General features: G+C 47.5%; 1 protein-coding gene across 2 annotated transcripts in view; it reads right to left on the minus strand.

Moving 5' to 3' along the window:
* The window catches only part of PFAS (phosphoribosylformylglycinamidine synthase), a 546,904-nt gene that overhangs the window by 289,288 nt on the left and 237,006 nt on the right, over nt 1–20,610 (minus strand). For both annotated transcript variants that reach the window (XM_069244293.1, XM_069244295.1), the window contains one exon: nt 1,395–1,526. In XM_069244293.1, coding sequence (XP_069100394.1) covers nt 1,395–1,526 — 132 coding nt within the window. The remainder of the gene's footprint in view (nt 1–1,394; nt 1,527–20,610) is intronic.

Consider the following 20,610-nt stretch of genomic DNA (forward strand, 5'->3'; position numbering starts at 1 on the left):
TTTTTCTATACAAAAACCTATTGGCCTGGAATTGTCTCTGAGTGTGTGTTCCTCATTTATTGCCTGTGTGTATGTACAACAAATGCTTAACACTACTCCTTTGATAAGCCTACTGCTCGACCACACTACCACAAAATAGAGCATTAGTATTATCTCTTTTTGCCACTATTTTACCTCTAAGGGGAACCCTTGGACTCTGTGCATACTATTCCTTACTTTGAAATAGTGCATAAAGAGCCAACTTTCTACATACCCCGAGCCCCCCACCTCAGCCCCCCAAAGAATAAACTAATAAACTATCTCAACCCCCCACCTCAGCCCCTAAGAGCTAAATTACCCCGAATCCCCACCCACCCCGAGCGGATTAAAAAAATAAAAAAAATAAATAAAAAAAACATACCTCCGCCCGTAAAAACTAAAAGCACCTCAACACCACCCACAGCCCTCAATCCGCCCCACCACTAAAAATACCTGCCAACCCCACTTACCTCACTGTGTCCTCTCCCGACCTTTCCTCCTCTTCTGTCCTCCCTCCCTTCAACCTCCCCATTAAAAATAATTACAATAATAAAAAATAAAAAAACAGCTCGCCACAGCCCCCCAACCAACCCAATCCCTTAATACACCCACCCACCCCTGCCCCAGCCCCACTCACCTCACCGTGTCACTTCCACCCCTAGCCCAAACCCACACCCTAATTCCTCAGAAAAATACCCAAACCCTGTACCCTGCCTTACACAAAAAATTGCCTTCCCTCAGCTCCAACTCCCACCCACCCCAATCCCTTAATTCACCCCCCCACCCCTGCTCCACTCAACTCACTGCGTCACTTCCACCCTAGCCCAACCCCCCACCCTAATTCCTTTAAAAAAAAGAATAAAATAGGCCGCCCCCACCCATCCCAATCCCTTAATCCACCTTCCCCACTCCTGCCCCAGCCCCACTCTCGCCCCTAGCCCAACTCCCACACTAATTCCTTAAAAAAAGCCCCAAAGCCCCCACACCTTAAAAAAAAAAAAATAGACCCCCCCCAATTCCTTAATCCACCCCCACTCCTGCCCCACTTACCTCACAGCATCCTCTCCTGAAGAAAGCATGGGTGTTTCTGTGCCTTAACCACTCATATGCATAGTTCAGCACATGCGTGGCTAAGGCACAGAAACAGACATGCATTGTTTAGGCGAGCGTGGTTACCCTTGCGTGGGAAACGTCTGCGCTGTTTACAACGCATGGTTGAGGTCGTTTCCCCAACTAACAACATTCATTACTGTACCTAGAACATAAGTCTGTTTGTTACTAATCACTCACCTCCACCATTAAACGTCAATTCCTTAATTAAAAATAGCATTTAGAAGCTCATTTAACAGACAGAAACCAATATGGTTCAAAGGTACCTTGTTTGTAAGGTATCTTTTACTGCCAACAGATGGTAACTTAAGCACACGATGAAGGGCGTCTTTCACTGTGAGGTCATTGGGAAGGATCAGAGGTTTGAGGACAGTGATCTTTCGACTAAAGGCAAACTCCTGTATATAAAAAAAAAAAAAAAAAACAATGAGCAGTTTATAGTCCAGTTTCACAGAAAATAAAAAAAAACAGCCATTTCATTCAAGGCAAGGTGCTAACTGTGTGGCCTTCATCATTACATTACAGCTTATCGGAAAAGAGTAAAACTGTGTGAAGCCCTACATCAACAATGACTCACTGCATTACTAAAGATGCAACTAGAACCACTACATCATCAAGAGCCGTCCATTCATTACCAAGTACCCTCTCCCAGCTGGAGTAAGCAACTTCATCATCTATGGTGAAGAAATTAGTCAAGCATCTTTTTAAAGAGGATACAGACCCTTTAGAGGACAGCAATCATCTAGTTTTGTGTCTCAGCATGAAAGAAACGGATCTAGAGGAGACAGGAGGTTATGAAGAATAACATGTATGTTTGGAAAGCGAGCCTTAGGTTTATTAATGGTACAGAGCTATTGAATAGTTTGTGGATACACCAACTCAAATAAAAAAAATATCCACAGAGTTTCTTGTGTCAGAAACAAATGTTGGTGGATCAGGAAGTCGAGGCAAACGGGACACATAGTTGGCCACAGATGATTCAAAAGGGATTTATGAGCAATATGAAAATTAGTTACTTACCTGTAACTTCAGTTCTCTAGTATTGGAATCTTTCATACATTCACATGCTTGAATCATACCCAGTCGTCGAGATGGGAGCCCCCGGTACATTTAAACAAGCAGTGTTACCATAGATTTAAACCTAAGAGCCCTTAGGCCTCATAATTTAACACTATCAGAGTAATTTTAAGAAAAAGGACCAAACTTCAGAATCCACCAATCAGGAGACACCACCCTTTAGAACCCTCCTGAGAGAATCTCCAGTACCTCAGATTTTCAAAGCACAAGGGTGTATAACATGAAAAAGAAAGGGAGGTGAAGGTGAGCTTCTCCGGGGAGTAGGGCAGGTCGCATGTGAATCTATGAAAGATTCCAATACTGGAGAATGAAAATGTCACTTACCCAGTGTACATCTGTTCGTGGCATCAGTCGCTGTAGATTCGCATGTTTTGCAATAGCTCGCCATCTGGTGTTGGGCCGGAGTGTTACAAGTTGTTTTACTTCGAAGAAGTCTTTCGAGTCACGGGACTGAGTGACTCCTCCTTTTGTGTCCATTGCGCATGGGCGTCGACTCTATCCTCGATTGTTTTTCCCCGCAGAGGGTGAGGTAGGAGTTGTATTGTAGTAATAGTGCCCATGCAATGGAGTGACTAAGTATGTACCTATATAAGGTTGAAATTATATATATACAAATAGTTGAAGGTAACTTCCGAACTGCTACAGGCTCCCGGGGAGGCGGGTGGGCACATGCGAATCTACAGCGACTGATGCCACGAACAGATGTACACTGGGTAAGTGACATTTTCAGTTCGATGGCATCTGTCGCTGTAGATACGCATGTTTTGCATAGACTAGTAAGCAGTTATCTCCCCAAAAGCGGTGGCTCAGCCTGTAGGAGTGGAAGTAGTCTGAAACAATGTTCTTAATACGGCTTGCCCTACTGTGGCTTGTTGTGCGGATAACACGTCTACACAGTAGTGCTTGGTGAATGTGTGAGGCGTAGACCATGTGGCTGCCTTACATATTTCTTGCATTGGGATGTTTCCTAGAAAGGCCATGGTAGCACCTTACTTTCTGGTTGAGTGTGCCCTTGGTGTAATGGGCAGCTGTCGTTTAGCTTTAAGGTAGCAGATTTGGATGCATTTAACTATCCATCTGGCTATACCTTGTTTTGATATTGGGTTTCCTGCATGAGGTTTTTGGAATGCAATAAATAGTTGTTTAGTCTTTCTGATGTTTTTAGTTCTGTCAATGTAATACATTAATGCTCTTTTGACATCTAATGTATGTAGTGCCCTCTCAGCTACGGAATCTGGCTGTGGGAAGAACACTGGAAGTTCCACTGTTTGATTTAGATGGAACGGTGAAATAACCTTTGGTAAAAATTTAGGATTAGTCCTTAGGACGACCTTATTCTTGTGTAGTTGTATAAAAGGTTCTTGTATTGTAAACGCCTGAATCTCGCTTACTCTTCTTAGGGAAGTAATGGCGATGAGGAATGCAACCTTCCAGGTTAGGAACTGTATTTCGCAGGAGTGCATGGGTTCAAAAGGTGGACCCATAAGTCTAGTTAGGACAACATTTAGGTTCCATGAAGGAACAGGTGGTGTTCTTGGTGGAATAATTCTTTTAAGGTCCTCCATGAATGCTTTAATGACTGGTATCCTATATAGGGAAGTTGAATAGGTAGTCTGCAGGTATGCAGATATTGCTGCAAGGTGTATTTTAATGGAAGAGAAAGCTAGGTTAGATTTTTGTAAGTGAAGCAAGTAACCCACTACATCTTTTGGAGTTGCGTGTAATGGTTGGATTTGATTAATATGGCAGTAGCAAACAAACCTCTTCCATTTACTTGCATAGCAGTGCCTGGTGGATGGCCTTCTGGCTTGCTTTATGACTTCCATACACTCTTGTGTAAGTTGTAAGTGTCCGAATTCTAGGATTTCAGGAGCCAGATTGCTAGATTCAGCGATGCTGGATCGGGGTGCCTGATCTGTTGGTTGTGTTGTGTTAACAGATCCGGTCTGTTGGGCAGTTTAATGTGTGGTACTACTGATAGGTCTAGCAGCGTTGTGTACCAGGGTTGCCTTGCCCAAGTTGGTGCTATTAATATGAGTTTGAGTTTGTTTTGACTGAGTTTGTTTACCAGATAAGGAAGGAGAGGGAGAGGAGGAAAAGCGTAGGCAAATATCCCTGACCAGTTCATCCATAGGGCATTGCCCTGGGACTGCCTGTGTGGGTATCTGGATGCGAAGTTTTGGCATTTTTGCGTTCTCTTTTGTCGCAAACAAGTCTTTCTGAGGTGTTCCCCAGAGCTTGAAGTAAGCGTTCAGAGTTTGGGGGTGAATTTCCCATTCGTGGACCTGTTGGTGATCGAGAGAGATTGTCTGCGAGTTGATTCTGAATCCCTGGGATAAACTGTGCTATTAGGCGAATTTGGTTGTGAATTGCCCAATGCCATATTCTTTGTGCCAACCGGCTCAACTGCGTTGAGTGTGTCCCCCCTTGCTTGTTTAGATAATACATTGTTGTCATGTTGTCTGTTTTGACGAGAATGTATTTGTGAACTATTATTGGTTGGAAAGCCTTTAGTGCTTGAAAAACTGCTAGCAGTTCTAGGTGATTTATATGCAGTTTTGTTTGATGTACGTTCCATTGTCCTTGTATGCTGTGTTGATCGAGGTGTGCTCCCCACCCTGTCATGGAAGCATCTGTTATTACGTATTGTGGCACTGGGTCTTGGAAAGGCCGCCCTTTGTTTAAATTTATATTGTTCCACCATAGAAGCGAGAGGTAAGTTTGGCGGTCTATTAACACCAGATCTAGAAGGTGACCCTGTGCTTGTGACCATTGTGATGCTAGGCACTGTTGTAAGGGCCTCATGTGCAGTCTTGCGTTCGGGACAATGGCTATGCATGAAGACATCATGCCTAGGAGTTGTAATATCATCTTTGCTTGTATCTTTTGTGTTGGATACATGCGTTGTATGATGTTGTTGAAGTTTTGAATTCTTTGTGGACTTGGAGTGGCTACTCCTTTTGTTGTGTTTATTATGGCACCTAGGTACTGTTGTACTTTGCACGGCAGGATGTTTGATTTTGCGAAGTTGACGGTGAACCCCAGTTTGTAGAGGGTTTGTATGATTTGATTTGTGTGGTGTGAGCACTTTGCTAACGAATGGGTCTTGATTAGCCAGTCGTCTAGATACGGGAATACATGTATTTGCTGCCTTCAGATGTGTGCAGCGACTACTGCTAGACATTTTGTAAAGACTCTTGGTGCTGTTGTTAAACTGAAAGGCAATACTTTGAATTGGTAATGTATTCCTTTGAATACAAACCTTAGGTATTTCCTGTGCGATGGATGTATTGGTATATGGAAATACGCGTCTTTGAGGTCTAAGGTTGTCATGTAGTCGTGTAGTTTGAGCAATGGTAGCACTTCTTGTAGTGTGACCATGTGAAAGTGGTCTGATTTGATGTATGTGTTTACTATCCTGAGGTCTAGGATTGGTCTTAGCGTCTTGTCCTTCTTTGGTATTAAGAAGTACAGTGAATAAACTCCTGTGTTTATTTTTTTGTTTGGTACTAATTCGATTGCATTCTTTCGCAATAGTGCTTGAACTTCTGTCTCCAGGAGCTCGGAATGATGTTGTGATAAATTTTGTGCTCTTGGTGGTATGTTTGGAGGGAATTGTAGAAATTCTATGCAATAACCATGTTGGATAATTGCTAGAACCCAAGTGTCTGTAGTGATTTCCTGCCATGCTTTGTAATAATGACCTATTCTTCCCCCCACTGGTGTTGTGTGGAGGGGATGAGTGACATGTGAGTCACTGCTTAGTTGCAGGGGTTTTGGGGCTTTGACATTTTCCCCTATTCCTAGGGAATTGCCCTCCTCTGTATTGGCCCCGAAAGCCTCCCCTGTACTGTCCCTGGTAACTGGACGGTGTTGCCTGTGAGGTGCTGGCTTGTGTGGCCTGACCCCGAAACCCCCCTCTAAAGGGTGTTTTGCGGAAGGTGCCGTAGTTTCCTCTGCTCTGCGGGGAGTAGAGTGCGCCCATTGCTTTAGCAGTGTCCGTGTCCTTTTTAAGTTTTTCTATCGCTGTGTCCACTTCTGGACCGAACAGTTCTTTTTCATTGAAAGGCATATTGAGAACTGCCTGCTGTATCTCTGGTTTAAACCCAGACGTTCGTAGCCATGCATGCCTTCTGATGGTCACAGATGTATTAAGTGTCTGCTGCGTCCATGGAGGAGCGTATCTGGTTGTTTGAAATGTTTTGACCTTCCTCAACCACTTGCTTTGCCCTTTTTTGTAGGTCTTTGGGTAGATGTTCAATGAGGTGTTGCATCTCATCCCAATGGGCTCTGTCATAGCGCGCAAGTAGTGCTTGAGAGTTGGCGATGCGCCACTGGTTTGCAGCCTGTGCTGCGACTCTCTTTCCAGCTGCATCGAACTTGCGGCTTTCCTTATCTGGGGGTGGTGCATCCCCAGATGTGTGGGAGTTGGCCCTTTTCCTAGCTGCTCCTACAACGACGGAATCTGGTGGCAGCTGTGCAGTGATGAAAACAGGGTCTGTAGGGGGCGCCTTATACTTTTTTTCCACTCTTGGTGTGATTGCCCTACTTTTGACCGGCTCCTTAAAAATTTCTTTTGCGTGCCGGAGCATACCAGGGAGCATAGGCAGGCTTTGGTAGGAGCTGTGGGTGGAGGAGAGGGTGTTGAATAAAAAGTCATCCTCGACCTGTTCTGAGTGGAGGCTTACATTGTGAAATTGTGCTGCTCTAGCCACCACTTGAGAATACGCAGTGCTGTCCTCTGGTGGAGATGGCTTCGTAGGGTATGCCTCCGGGCTGTTATCTGACACTGGGGCGTCGTATAAGTCCCATGCGTCCTGATCCTGGTCACCCTGGCTCATGGTGGTGTGAGCTGGGGAATGTGATGGAGTTTGTGCTGGTGAGACGTGAATTACAGGCGGAGGAGAGGGTGGTGGAGTAACCTTTTTCACCACCTTTGTTTGTGGTGTTTGTTCAGTTTGGAACTCCAGTCTTCTTTTTCTTCTAATAGGGGGAAGGGTGCTTATTTTCCCTGTTCCCTCCTGTATGAAGATACGCTTTTGCGTATGGTCTACATCGGTAGATTGCAGCTCTTCCTCGAACCTATGCTTTCGCATTTGGGAGGTTAGTGAATGCTCCTCTGTATAAGAGCCTGAAACTGGGTCGGTTGCAGGTTGTTTTGGCACCGAAACCCTGTCTGCATCTTTTTTCGGCTCCGAGCTGACTTTTCTCTTTTTCGGGTCCGAAACCTCTCGGCGTCGATCTTCGTCGGTGCCGCTATCTCGGCGTTGAGCCGTGTCTACACCGCTATCTCGGTGTCGATGCTTGTCTCCAGCACTTTCTCGGTCCCGAGAAGGCTGCGTACCGGTGTCTCGACCGGAGTCGGACTGTCTCGGCACTGTTTGGCCCTTTTTCGGTGCCGACGGTCGGTCACCGAATTTATGGGTCGAGCCATGGCCTGGTGGCAGTGGCGTCCCCTGGGCCTTGTCAATCTTCTTATGTGTTGTTTTCGACGTCTTACTCACGGTTCGTGGGCATTGAATTCCTCGGAGTCCGATTCGTGTATCGAGAAGGTACCTTCCTCTTCTTGTTCCTCGAACTCTCGGTGGGCTGTCGGCGCGGACGCCATTTGAAGTCTTCTGGCTCGACGGTCTCGGAGAGTTTTTCGGGACCGGAACGCACGACAGGCCTCGCAGGTGTCTTCACTGTGCTCAGGTGACAGGCACAGGTTACAGACCAAGTGTTGGTCTGTATAGGGGTATTTGTTGTGGCATTTGGGACAGAAACGGAACGGGGTCCGTTCCATCGGCGTTCTGCTGCACGCGGTCGGGCCGACCAGGCCCCGACTGGGGATCGAAAAACTACCCCGAAGGGCACCGGAGCTCTTCGATCTTCGATGCGGTGTTGAATCCAACTACGCCGAACGCAACAATACCGACGAAAATCTTTCGAATTTAGCTATCTTTCCGTTCCGAAACTCGGAGCGACAGGAACACGTCCGAACCCGATGGCGGAAAAAAAACAATCGAGGATAGAGTCGACGCCCATGTGCAATGGACACAAAAGGAGGAGTCACTCGGTCCCGTGACTCGAAAGACTTCTTCGAAGAAAAACAACTTGTAACACTCCGGCCCAACACCAGATGGCGAGCTATTGCAAAACATGCGTATCTACAGCGACAGATGCCATCGAACCTAAAGTTACAGGTAAGTAACTAATTTTCTTACTCCAGTATTGGAACTTTCATAGATCCATATGCTTTAATCAGAGTAGTAAGCAGTACAATTGCACATTATACTCCTGCAATTTGTTCAATACATACATTAAAAGTATGTTAACACACACACCAATAGATAGAAAATATATATTAAACATTATAGGCACATCACAATAAGTATTTAGCATGAATTTGAGACGACTAGTCACAGACAATGTGCATACCTGACATTAGGATGGTTGGATGAAAGAAGTAGCTCACCTTCACTGGAAAAGATTCCGGAGGACTGCTTGTCCCACCGCTACCTCTCCTTGAGATAATGCTTCCAAGCAGTAATGTCTGGTAAACGTATGGCACCTCTTCCAAGTTGCTGCTCTACAAATATCTTGCAGCAGAACACCAGCGAACAGCACTGCTGAAGAAAAAACTGCCCCTGTTGTAAGCGCACGGACAGCTCCTGTATGGAAAGTGCTTGAATCTCACTGACTTGTCTGGCTGATGCGAGGGCCACAAGTAAGGCAACTTTCCAGGAGAGGAATTTCATAGAAGCTCTATGAATTGGCTCGAAAGGCTGCTTCATAAGTTGCGCGAGAACAATATTTAAAGAGGGAGGAGGAGGTCTGAATGGTGGAAACACTCTGAAAAGCCCTTTCAGAAATCGTACCTAGAGGACCATAATGAAGGTGAAAAGTCTGACCGTCTATAAGACGCAATCGCAGCCAGGTGAACCTTTATTGAGAAATGCGCAAGGCCTGAATGCGCTAAATGCAACAAATAAGGTAATATCTGCTCCGGAAATGAGGAAAGAGGATCAATTTGCTGTTGATGACACCACAAACAAAACCTTTTCCACTTACATGAGTAAGCCTTATTGGTGCTGGCTGCTCTGGCTTTAGATAGAATGTCCCTGCACTCTAGAGGAATGTTTAAATGTCCTGTGCTCAGGAGCCATGCTGATAATCGCATTGATTGAGGATCTGGATGCAAAATGTGATCGTTGCTCATTGTTAGCAGATGCGGATATATTCTCAGTGGCATGTGAGGCTTCATTGACAGTAGAAGAAGCTCCGTGAAGCAATGTTGACGATGTCAGTACGGGGCTATTAGTATCAGCGTGCACGGTTGTAGGAAGTTGGCTCTGTATGTGCTATTTCAAAGTAAGGAATAGCATGCACAGAGTCCAAGGGTTCCCCTTAGAGGTAAAATAGTGGTAAAAATAGATAATACTAATGCTCTATTTTGTGGTAGTGTGGTCGAGCAGTAGGCTTATCCAAGGAGTAGTGTTAAGCATTTGTTGTACATACACATAGACAATAAATGAGGTACACACACTCAGAGACAAATCCAGCCAATAGGTTTTTGTATAGAAAAATATCTTTTCTTAGTTTATTTTAAGAACCACAGGTTCAAATTCTACATGTAATGTCTCATTCGTAAGGTATTGCAGGTAAGTACTTTAGGAACTTCAAATCATAAAAATTGCATGTATACTTTACAAGTTATTGACAAATAGCTGTTTTAAAAGTGGACACTTAGTGCAATTTTCACAGTTCCTGGGGGAGGTAAGTTTTTGTTAGTTTTACCAGGTAAGTAAGACACTTACAGGGTTCAGTTCTTGGTCCAAGGTAGCCCACCGTTGGGGGTTCAGAGCAACCCCAAAGTCACCACACCAGCAGCTCAGGGCCGGTCAGGTGCAGAGTTCAAAGTGGTGCCCAAAACACATAGGCTAGAATGGAGAGAAGGGGGTGCCCTGGTTCCGGTCTGCTTGCAGGTTAGTACCCGCGTCTTCGGAGGGCAGACCAGGGGGGGTTTTGTAGGGCACCGGGGGGGACACAAGTCCACACAGAAATTTCACCCTCAGCAGCGCGGGGGCGGCCGGGTGCAGTGTAGGAACAGGCGTCGGGTTCGCAATGTTAGTCTATGAGAGATCTCGGGATCTCTTCAGCGCTGCAGGCAGGCAAGGGGGGGATTCCTCGGGGAAACCTCCACTTGGGCAAGGGAGAGGGACTCCTGGGGGTCACTTCTCCAGTGAAAGTCCGGTCCTTCAGGTCCTGGGGGCTGCGGGTGCAGGGTCTCTCCCAGGCGTCGGGACTTTAGGTTCAAAGAGTCGTGGTCAGGGGAAGCCTCGGGATTCCCTCTGCAGGCGGCGCTGTGGGGGCTCAGGGGGGACAGGTTTTGGTACTCACAGTATCAGAGTAGTCCTGGGGTCCCTCCTGAGGCGTCGGATCTCCACCAGCCGAGTCGGGGTCGCCGGGTGCAGTGTTGCAAGTCTCACGCTTCTTGCGGGGAGCTTGCAGGGTTCTTTAAAGCTGCTGGAAACAAAGTTGCAGCTTTTCTTGGAGCAGGTCCGCTGTCCTCGGGAGTTTCTTGTCTTTTCGAAGCAGGGGCAGTCCTCAGAGGATGTCGAGGTCGCTGGTCCCTTTGGAAGGCGTCGCTGGAGCAGGATCTTTGGAAGGCAGGAGACAGGCCGGTGAGTTTCTGGAGCCAAGGCAGTTGTCGTCTTCTGGTCTTCCTCTGCAGGGGTTTTCAGCTAGGCAGTCCTTCTTCTTGTAGTTGCAGGAATCTAATTTTCTAGGGTTCAGGGTAGCCCTTAAATACTAAATTTAAGGGCGTGTTTAGGTCTGGGGGGTTAGTAGCCAATGGCTACTAGCCCTGAGGGTGGGTACACCCTCTTTGTGCCTCCTCCCAAGGGGAGGGGGTCACAATCCTAACCCTATAGGGGGAATCCTCCATCTGCAAGATGGAGGATTTCTAAAAGTTAGAGTCACTTCAGCTCAGGACACCTTAGGGGCTGTCCTGACTGGCCAGTGACTCCTCCTTGTTTTTCTCATTATTTTCTCCGGCCTTGCCGCCAAAAGTGGGGCCTGGCCGGAGGGGGCGGGCAACTCCACTAGCTGGAGTGTCCTGCTGGGTTGGCACAAAGGAGGTGAGCCTTTGAGGCTCACCGCCAGGTGTGACAATTCCTGCCTGGGGGAGGTGTTAGCATCTCCACCCAGTGCAGGCTTTGTTACTGGCCTCAGAGTGACAAAGGCACTCTCCCCATGGGGCCAGCAACATGTCTCGGTTTGTGGCAGGCTGCTAAAACTAGTCAGCCTACACAGATAGTCGGTTAAGTTTCAGGGGGCACCTCTAAGGTGCCCTCTGTGGTGTATTTTACAATAAAATGTACACTGGCATCAGTGTGCATTTATTGTGCTGAGAAGTTTGATACCAAACTTCCCAGTTTTCAGTGTAGCCATTATGGTGCTGTGGAGTTCGTGTTTGACAGACTCCCAGACCATATACTCTTATGGCTACCCTGCACTTACAATGTCTAAGGTTTTGTTTAGACACTGTAGGGGTACCCTGCTCATGCACTGGTACCCTCACCTATGGTATAGTGCACCCTGCCTTAGGGCTGTAAGGCCCGCTAGAGGGGTGTCTTACCTATACTGCATAGGCAGTGAGAGGCTGGCATGGCGCCCTGAGGGGAGTGCCATGTCGACTTACTCGTTTTGTCCTCACTAGCACACACAAGCTGGCAAGCAGTGTGTCTGTGCTGAGTGAGAGGTCTCCAGGGTGGCATAAGACATGCTGCAGCCCTTAGAGACCTTCCCTGGCATCAGGGCCCTTGGTACCAGAGGTACCAGTTACAAGGGACTTATCTGGATGCCAGGGTGTGCCAATTGTGGGATCAATGGTACATTTTAGGTGAAAGAACACTGGTGCTGGGGCCTGGTTAGCAGGGTCCCAGCACACTTCTCAGTCAAGTCAGCATCAGTATCAGGCAAAAAGTGGGGGGTAACTGCAACAGGGAGCCATTTCTTTACACAAGCCCCCCCCAGCCCACAGGCCAGGAGACTCAGCCAACGCTGGAAGAGTCTTCCTAGTCTGTCAGGCGAGGAAGAGTAGAGGAAATGGCTGGTTTGTTGCAGGGCCTACTCTGCCTTACATCCTCCTGTTCAGGTCATTCCCCCTGGGGAACTGACCCACTTCCACAGTGATAGGACCTAGTCTGAACTGCCTCTTGTCTGTGCTTTGTATGTCTTTACCCAGTCTCTCTATTTTGAGGTCAGAGGTATCCACCTCTGCTAATCTTATCTTAGCCAGGGTCACCCCTAGCTTACCCAAAGAGGTTACCCAGAGCTGGAGTAACCCCACCATGACCAACAGGGTCAGGGGGCCTAACTTGTTATTTGGCATGGGGTCAGACCACCATGCCAAGGATAGTGCAGCCATAAAGGCTAACACCCAGCAGAGGCCACTGACAGCTGTCAGTGCCCAGAACCACACCTTTAGCTCTTCACCTACAAGGGAAGGGGCTAAGTTACAGGCTTCTTTGGGTTCAGGGTGCCTGTCTGCTGTATTAGAGTGGGGGGTTACCACATCTTGTAGTAAACACCCTTCTTCCACTCTTTCTTCTGTTCGCTGAGGAGCCACCCACTCAGGCTTAACAGTTGCCTGACTAGCCAGGACTTCTTGTGGGTCAGGTTGGACTTTATCAGAGCCATTTTTGGAGTTCCCCCCTACTGGAGCAGAATCTCCTTGGCTTGCTGGAACCTTGGCTAAAGGTTGTCCACCTTTCCTACTCTGTTTCCTTTTCTTTTTCTTCTGGGGCCTACTTGCATTTACTGCAGAGGCAGGCACTCCAGAATCCTTGGGAGAGGACTGGCCCTGGACCAGTTCTTCTCTTAGGCTCTGACTAACCTCTGGGTAGTCATTTCCAAGGAGACAATCAAGGGGGAGGTCTGTACTGACTACCACCTTTCTCCAGCTAAAAGTTCCACCCACTTCTATGGGCACAAGAGCCACAGGCCTATTAGTGACCCTGTCTGGGCTAACTCTTACTCTGGCCATCTCACCTGGGATGTACTGGTTTGAGAGCACCAGCCTGTCATGCACAATAGTGTGACTGGCACAAGTGTCTCTCAGGGCAGTGGCTGGGATTCCATTCACCTGTAGGTGGTGGAAGTGTCTACTTCCCTCTGGAATCTCCAACTCACCTGTTGGGCCCATTTTCCAGTTGAAAGCTATGAAGACCTCCTCATCTGAGGAGTCATCTCCAATGGCTACACTGGTTACCCCTGGAATTTTGTTCTGGGGTTTGTTTTTGGGACAAGAAGTGTCCTTGGTGTGGTGCCCAGACTGTTTACAGTTGTGGCACCATGCCTTAGTGGCATCCCAGTTCTTACCCTGGTACCCACCTTTGTTTTGGGTTGTGTCTTGGGGCCCACCCACCTGTTCTGGTTTTTGGGGGCCTACAGAGGACTCTTTTTCTTTGTTTCTAGTGTCACCCACTTTCTCCTGGGGAGTTTTTGTAACCCCTTTCTTTTGGTCACCCCCAGTGGAAGTTTTGGTTACCCTAGTCTTGACCCAGTGGTCTGCCTTCTTTCCCAATTCTTGGGGAGAAATTGGACCTAGGTCTACCAGATACTGATGCAACTTTTCATTGAAGCAGTTACTTAAAATGTGTTCTTTCATAAACAAATTATAAAGCCCAACATAGTCACACACTTCATTTCCAGTTAACCAACCATCTAGTGTTTTTACTGAGTAGTCTACAAAATCAACCCAGGTCTGGCTCGAGGATTTTTGAGCCCCCCTGAATCTAATTCTATACTCCTCAGTGGAGAATCCAAAGCCCTCAATCAGGGTACCCTTCATGAGGTCATAAGATTCTGCATCTTTTCCAGAGAGTGTGAGGAGTCTATCCCTACACTTTCCAGTGAACATTTCCCAAAGGAGAGCACCCCAGTGAGATCTGTTTACTTTTCTGGTTACACAAGCCCTCTCAAAAGCTGTGAACCATTTGGTGATGTCATCACCATCTTCATATTTTGTTACAATCCCTTTGGGGATTTTTAGGATATCAGGAGAATCTCTGACCCTATTTAAGTTGCTGCCACCATTGATGGGTCCTAGGCCCATCTCTTGTCTTTCCCTCTCTATGGCTAGGATCTGTCTTTCCAAAGCCAATCTTTTGGCCATCCTGGCTAACTGGATGTCCTCTTCACTGGGGTTATCCTCAGTGATTTCAGAGGTGTTGGTCTCTCCTGTGAGGGAACCAGCATCTCTGACTATTATTTTTGGAGTCAGGGTTTGAGGGACCCTGTTCTCCCTAGATAGGACTGGTAGGGGGGAATTGTCCTCCAAGTCACTATCCTCTTCCTCTGAGTTGCCACCCTCAGAGGGGTTGGCCTTTTCAAACTCTGCCAAAAGCTCCTGGAGCTGTATTTTGGTAGGTTTGGGGCCCATTGTTATTTTCTTTATTTTACAGAGTGACCTTAGCTCCCTCATCTTAAGATGGAGGTAAGGTGTGGTGTCGAGTTCCACCACAGTCACATCTGTGCTAGACATTTTGCTTCTAAAAGTTGGAATACTTTTTAAGAATCTACAACTGGTTCTAGAATCTAATTCAAACTTTTACAAACTTTTAAACTCTAAAAGAAATGCTAAACAGGGACTTAACACACAAGGCCCTAGCAGGACTTTTAAGAATTTAGAAAACTTTTCAAATTGCAAAAATCAATTTCTAATGACAATTTTGGAATTTGTCGTGTGATCAGGTATTGGCTGAGTAGTCCAGCAAATGCAAAGTCTTGTACCCCACCGCTGATCCACCAATGTAGGAAGTTGGCTCTGTATGTGCTATTTCAAAGTAAGGAATAGCATGCACAGAGTCCAAGGGTTCCCCTTAGAGGTAAAATAGTGGTAAAAATAGATAATACTAATGCTCTATTTTGTGGTAGTGTGGTCGAGCAGTAGGCTTATCCAAGGAGTAGTGTTAAGCATTTGTTGTACATACACATAGACAATAAATGAGGTACACACACTCAGAGACAAATCCAGCCAATAGGTTTTTGTATAGAAAAATATCTTTTCTTAGTTTATTTTAAGAACCACAGGTTCAAATTCTACATGTAATGTCTCATTCGTAAGGTATTGCAGGTAAGTACTTTAGGAACTTCAAATCATAAAAATTGCATGTATACTTTACAAGTTATTGACAAATAGCTGTTTTAAAAGTGGACACAGTGCAATTTTCACAGTTCCTGGGGGAGGTAAGTTTTTGTTAGTTTTACCAGGTAAGTAAGACACTTACAGGGTTCAGTTCTTGGTCCAAGGTAGCCCACCGTTGGGGGTTCAGAGCAACCCCAAAGTCACCACACCCGCAGCTCAGGGCCGGTCAGGTGCAGAGTTCAAAGTGGTGCCCAAAACACATAGGCTAGAATGGAGAGAAGGGGGTGCCCTGGTTCCGGTCTGCTTGCAGGTTAGTACCCGCGTCTTCGGAGGGCAGACCAGGGGGGGTTTTGTAGGGCACCGGGGGGGACACAAGTCCACACAGAAATTTCACCCTCAGCAGCGCGGGGGCGGCCGGGTGCAGTGTAGGAACAGGCGTCGGGTTCGCAATGTTAGTCTATGAGAGATCTCGGGATCTCTTCAGCGCTGCAGGCAGGCAAGGGGGGGATTCCTCGGGGAAACCTCCACTTGGGCAAGGGAGAGGGACTCCTGGGGGTCACTTCTCCAGTGAAAGTCCGGTCCTTCAGGTCCTGGGGGCTGCGGGTGCAGGGTCTCTCCCAGGCGTCGGGACTTTAGGTTCAAAGAGTCGTGGTCAGGGGAAGCCTCGGGATTCCCTCTGCAGGCGGCGCTGTGGGGGCTCAGGGGGGACAGGTTTTGGTACTCACAGTATCAGAGTAGTCCTGGGGTCCCTCCTGAGGCGTCGGATCTCCACCAGCCGAGTCGGGGTCGCCGGGTGCAGTGTTGCAAGTCTCACGCTTCTTGCGGGGAGCTTGCAGGGTTCTTTAAAGCTGCTGGAAACAAAGTTGCAGCTTTTCTTGGAGCAGGTCCGCTGTCCTCGGGAGTTTCTTGTCTTTTCGAAGCAGGGGCAGTCCTCAGAGGATGTCGAGGTCGCTGGTCCCTTTGGAAGGCGTCGCTGGAGCAGGATCTTTGGAAGGCAGGAGACAGGCCGGTGAGTTTCTGGAGCCAAGGCAGTTGTCGTCTTCTGGTCTTCCTCTGCAGGGGTTTTCAGCTAGGCAGTCCTTCTTCTTGTAGTTGCAGGAATCTAATTTTCTAGGGTTCAGGGTAGCCCTTAAATACTAAATTTAAGGGCGTGTTTAGGTCTGGGGGGTTAGTAGCCAATGGCTACTAGCCCTGAGGGTGGGTACACCCTCTTTGTGCCTCCTCCCAAGGGGAGGGGGTCACAATCCTAACCCTATTGGGGGAATCCTCCATCTGCAAGATGGAGGATTTCTAAAAGTTAGAGTCACTTCAGCTCAGGACACCTTAGGGGCTGTCCTGACTGGCCAGTGACTCCTCCTTGTTTTTCTCATTATTTTCTCCGGCCTTGCCGCCAAAAGTGGGGCCTGGCCGGAGGGGGCGGGCAACTCCACTAGCTGGAGTGTCCTGCTGGGTTGGCACAAAGGAGGTGAGCCTTTGAGGCTCACCGCCAGGTGTGACAATTCCTGCCTGGGGGAGGTGTTAGCATCTCCACCCAGTGCAGGCTTTGTTACTGGCCTCAGAGTGACAAAGGCACTCTCCCCATGGGGCCAGCAACATGTCTCGGTTTGTGGCAGGCTGCTAAAACTAGTCAGCCTACACAGATAGTCGGTTAAGTTTCAGGGGGCACCTCTAAGGTGCCCTCTGTGGTGTATTTTACAATAAAATGTACACTGGCATCAGTGTGCATTTATTGTGCTGAGAAGTTTGATACCAAACTTCCCAGTTTTCAGTGTAGCCATTATGGTGCTGTGGAGTTCGTGTTTGACAGACTCCCAGACCATATACTCTTATGGCTACCCTGCACTTACAATGTCTAAGGTTTTGTTTAGACACTGTAGGGGTACCCTGCTCATGCACTGGTACCCTCACCTATGGTATAGTGCACCCTGCCTTAGGGCTGTAAGGCCTGCTAGAGGGGTGTCTTACCTATACTGCATAGGCAGTGAGAGGCTGGCATGGCGCCCTGAGGGGAGTGCCATGTCGACTTACTCGTTTTGTCCTCACTAGCACACACAAGCTGGCAAGCAGTGTGTCTGTGCTGAGTGAGAGGTCTCCAGGGTGGCATAAGACATGCTGCAGCCCTTAGAGACCTTCCCTGGCATCAGGGCCCTTGGTACCAGAGGTACCAGTTACAAGGGACTTATCTGGATGCCAGGGTGTGCCAATTGTGGGATCAATGGTACATTTTAGGTGAAAGAACACTGGTGCTGGGGCCTGGTTAGCAGGGTCCCAGCACACTTCTCAGTCAAGTCAGCATCAGTATCAGGCAAAAAGTGGGGGGTAACTGCAACAGGGAGCCATTTCTTTACAACGGTTCTCTCTTCATCTTTGTTAGGACTCTCGGGATCAAGGGGATTGGCAGAAAAGCGTATGCAAAGATTCCTGACCAAGCTATGGAAAATGCACTTCCCCATGATCCCTTTTGGTGATGCCAGCTTGCGAAGTATCGGCATTTGGCGTTCAACCTGCTGGCGAATAAGTCGAGATTGGGTGTTCCTCACTGAGAAAAAATGTGGTTGACCGTGGATTGGTCAAGTTCCCATTCGTGACACATTGATTTTTACCTGCTGAGCGAGTCTGCTACAGTGTTCTGAACGCCTGGAAGGTGCACCACTGTGAGCAGGATGTCATGCTGCACCACCCACTTCCAGATCTTTTGAGCTTCCCTGGAGTGAGAAAGAGATATTGTCCCTCCCTGTTTGTTGAGGTAAAGCATCATAGTGGTGTTGTCTGTTCTTATTACCACTTCTGAACCGGCAATCTTTGGGAGGAAAGCCTGTAAAGCTAGATGAACTGCTTTGAGCCCCAGCAGATTGCTGTGCATTGTCTGCAACTCTAGTTGCCACTTGCCACTTATCCATAGGTCTTGTAAAACCACTCCCCAACCCTCAAGGGAGGCATCTGTGGTGATTGTCCACGGTGCTGGGCGATGAAGAAAAGATAGACAGACAGACAGATGATGCTGCTTCTGAGACCACCACACCAGAGCTTTGGTGATTGCCGGAGTAATGTTTATCTGATCTTCTAAGCTTCCTGAAACCTGGAGCCATTGTAAATTGAGCTGCTCTTGCAGGAGGCGCATTCTGAGTCTGCAGAAAGGCACTAGAGGTATGCATGAGGACATCATGCCCAATAAGGACTTGAAAAGGTGTACTCAAATGTATGCTTTTCTTTGTATCGATCTTGCTTGAGATATTAGTTTCTGCTGTCTTTCCACAGTGGGACATGCCATGGTGGATTGAGTGTCCAGTTTTGCACCTAGAAAAGTGATCATGCGTGATGGTTGGGGTTTGGATTTCTCCCATTTGATAGGCCTAAGCTGTTGCGCAAGGAAATGCACTTTCTTGTTGACCTGCGTGCACATACATAGGTGTTTGCTTTTATCAGCCAATCGTCTAGATATGGGAATACTTGATGTTTTCTTCTCCTGAGACAGGCTGCAATAGGAGCTAGGCACTTCGTGAATATTCTGGGAGCTGACTTTAGGCCAATCGGAAGGACTCAAAATTGAAAATGGCTTCCGGCTACCATGAATCTCAGGTCTAGTCTGTGGGCTGGGTGAATGGGGATGTGAAAATAGGCATCCTTTAGGTCTAGGTTACACATAAAATCTTCCTGGTTCAACTGCAGAAGGACATTCTGTAGGCTTATCATGCGGAAAGACTGTTTTCTCAAGTAGGTGTTTAATTCTCTGAGATCAAGGATCAGCCTCCAGTCCTTCCACTTTTTGCGAATGAGAAAGAATCTGGAGTAAAGGCTTTTTCCTCGGTGTGATGGAGGTACTCTTTCTATTGTGCCTTTGAGCAGCATTTTGAGGATCTCTCTATTGAGTTGTTCTGGATACTTTTATGAAGTTCTGCAAGGAGGATTGAGAGGAGGCATTTGGACAAACTCTAGTGTGTGTCCATGCTTTACGAGCTGTAAGACCTACTTGTCCGATGTTCTGGTTTGCCATTGTTGGAAAAACAAAGATATCTTTCTGCCTAGCACTGGGGAAGGATGGTTGGGGCAGCCGGAGCCTTGAATTCATCATGCTCTGCGAGCTGAGTCTTTAGCAGGACGAGCTGAGCGTCCCCTGGAGCCAGACCTGCTGTACGCCGCTTGTGGTGGCTGCCTTTGGTGTACTATTGACAAAATTGTTGAGAAGAGGAAGGATACGATGAGTATCTGTATTTGAAGGCATCCCACACCCTCTTATGGCTCGAAAGGAATGCCTCTGAAACTGGAGAGTTCCCAAAGATTTTGCTGTATCTGTGTCAGATTTAATCGACTGCAATGTCTCGTCAATATGTTTACCAAACAATGCCTGGTCATCAAAAGGAAGATCCAGGATCTTATTCTGCACTTCCGGACGGAACGATGTGGCCTTCAACCTACCTTGCCTCCGAAGGACAGCTGAACCGGAGAGCTGACGAAACGCAGTAGTGGCTATATCTATCACACAATCTATTATTTCCACCGATGTACGTTCTCCCTCATGCAATGTCTTTTTTGCTTCCGATTTAACATCCTACGGCAACTGATCAAGATGCGGGTTGATGTCTGCCCATAATTACCTATCATATCTAGTTAACACTGCCATGGAGTTAGCCACTCTTATAATGAGGCTAGACATTGACGAAAACCTCCACCCGATGTTATCCAACCGTCTACCCTCTTTGTCCGGAGGTGTGGAAATTGGAGCAGAGGGATTTTTGGTTCTTCTCTGTGCCGCTTAAGCGACCACTGAATCTGGATGGGGGTGACCAGTCAAACATGATGGGGCATCCTCTGGTGCCTTGTACTTCTTGAGGAAGTAGCAAGGTTGTACATGACCTTCATCCCTCTTCCCATAAGAAACTAATTAGCAGTATGGAGCGTACTGATTTTTGGAAAGGTTCTTCAAAATCATAATGCAATCCGTTTGCTTGGACGGCATTGAAAGTGCAACACGCGTAGCTTCTCTTTCCAAAAGATTATGGAATTCTCCAATTTCATCTGGAGGCAAATCTACTTTTGGCCGAGAAGGAGAAGGAGGAGCTGGAATAACATATTCATCCCACTCCGACTGGGTCTCGAGGAGTTCCCCTTCTTCTTGATCTCCCTCCGAAATGTCAGTGTCATGCGGTATGGTCATATCCAGTGTGGTCACATTCGCTAGTGTTAAAGAGGTTGGCCTCTGACTTGGGGTGGTAACCCTTGAAACATGCGATGAAGGGGGCTGCGGTTTTCCCTGTTCCTGAGGAGGAAAG

This window comes from Pleurodeles waltl, chromosome 7 (assembly GCF_031143425.1).
Source record: "Pleurodeles waltl isolate 20211129_DDA chromosome 7, aPleWal1.hap1.20221129, whole genome shotgun sequence".
NCBI classification, from domain to species: domain Eukaryota; kingdom Metazoa; phylum Chordata; class Amphibia; order Caudata; family Salamandridae; genus Pleurodeles; species Pleurodeles waltl.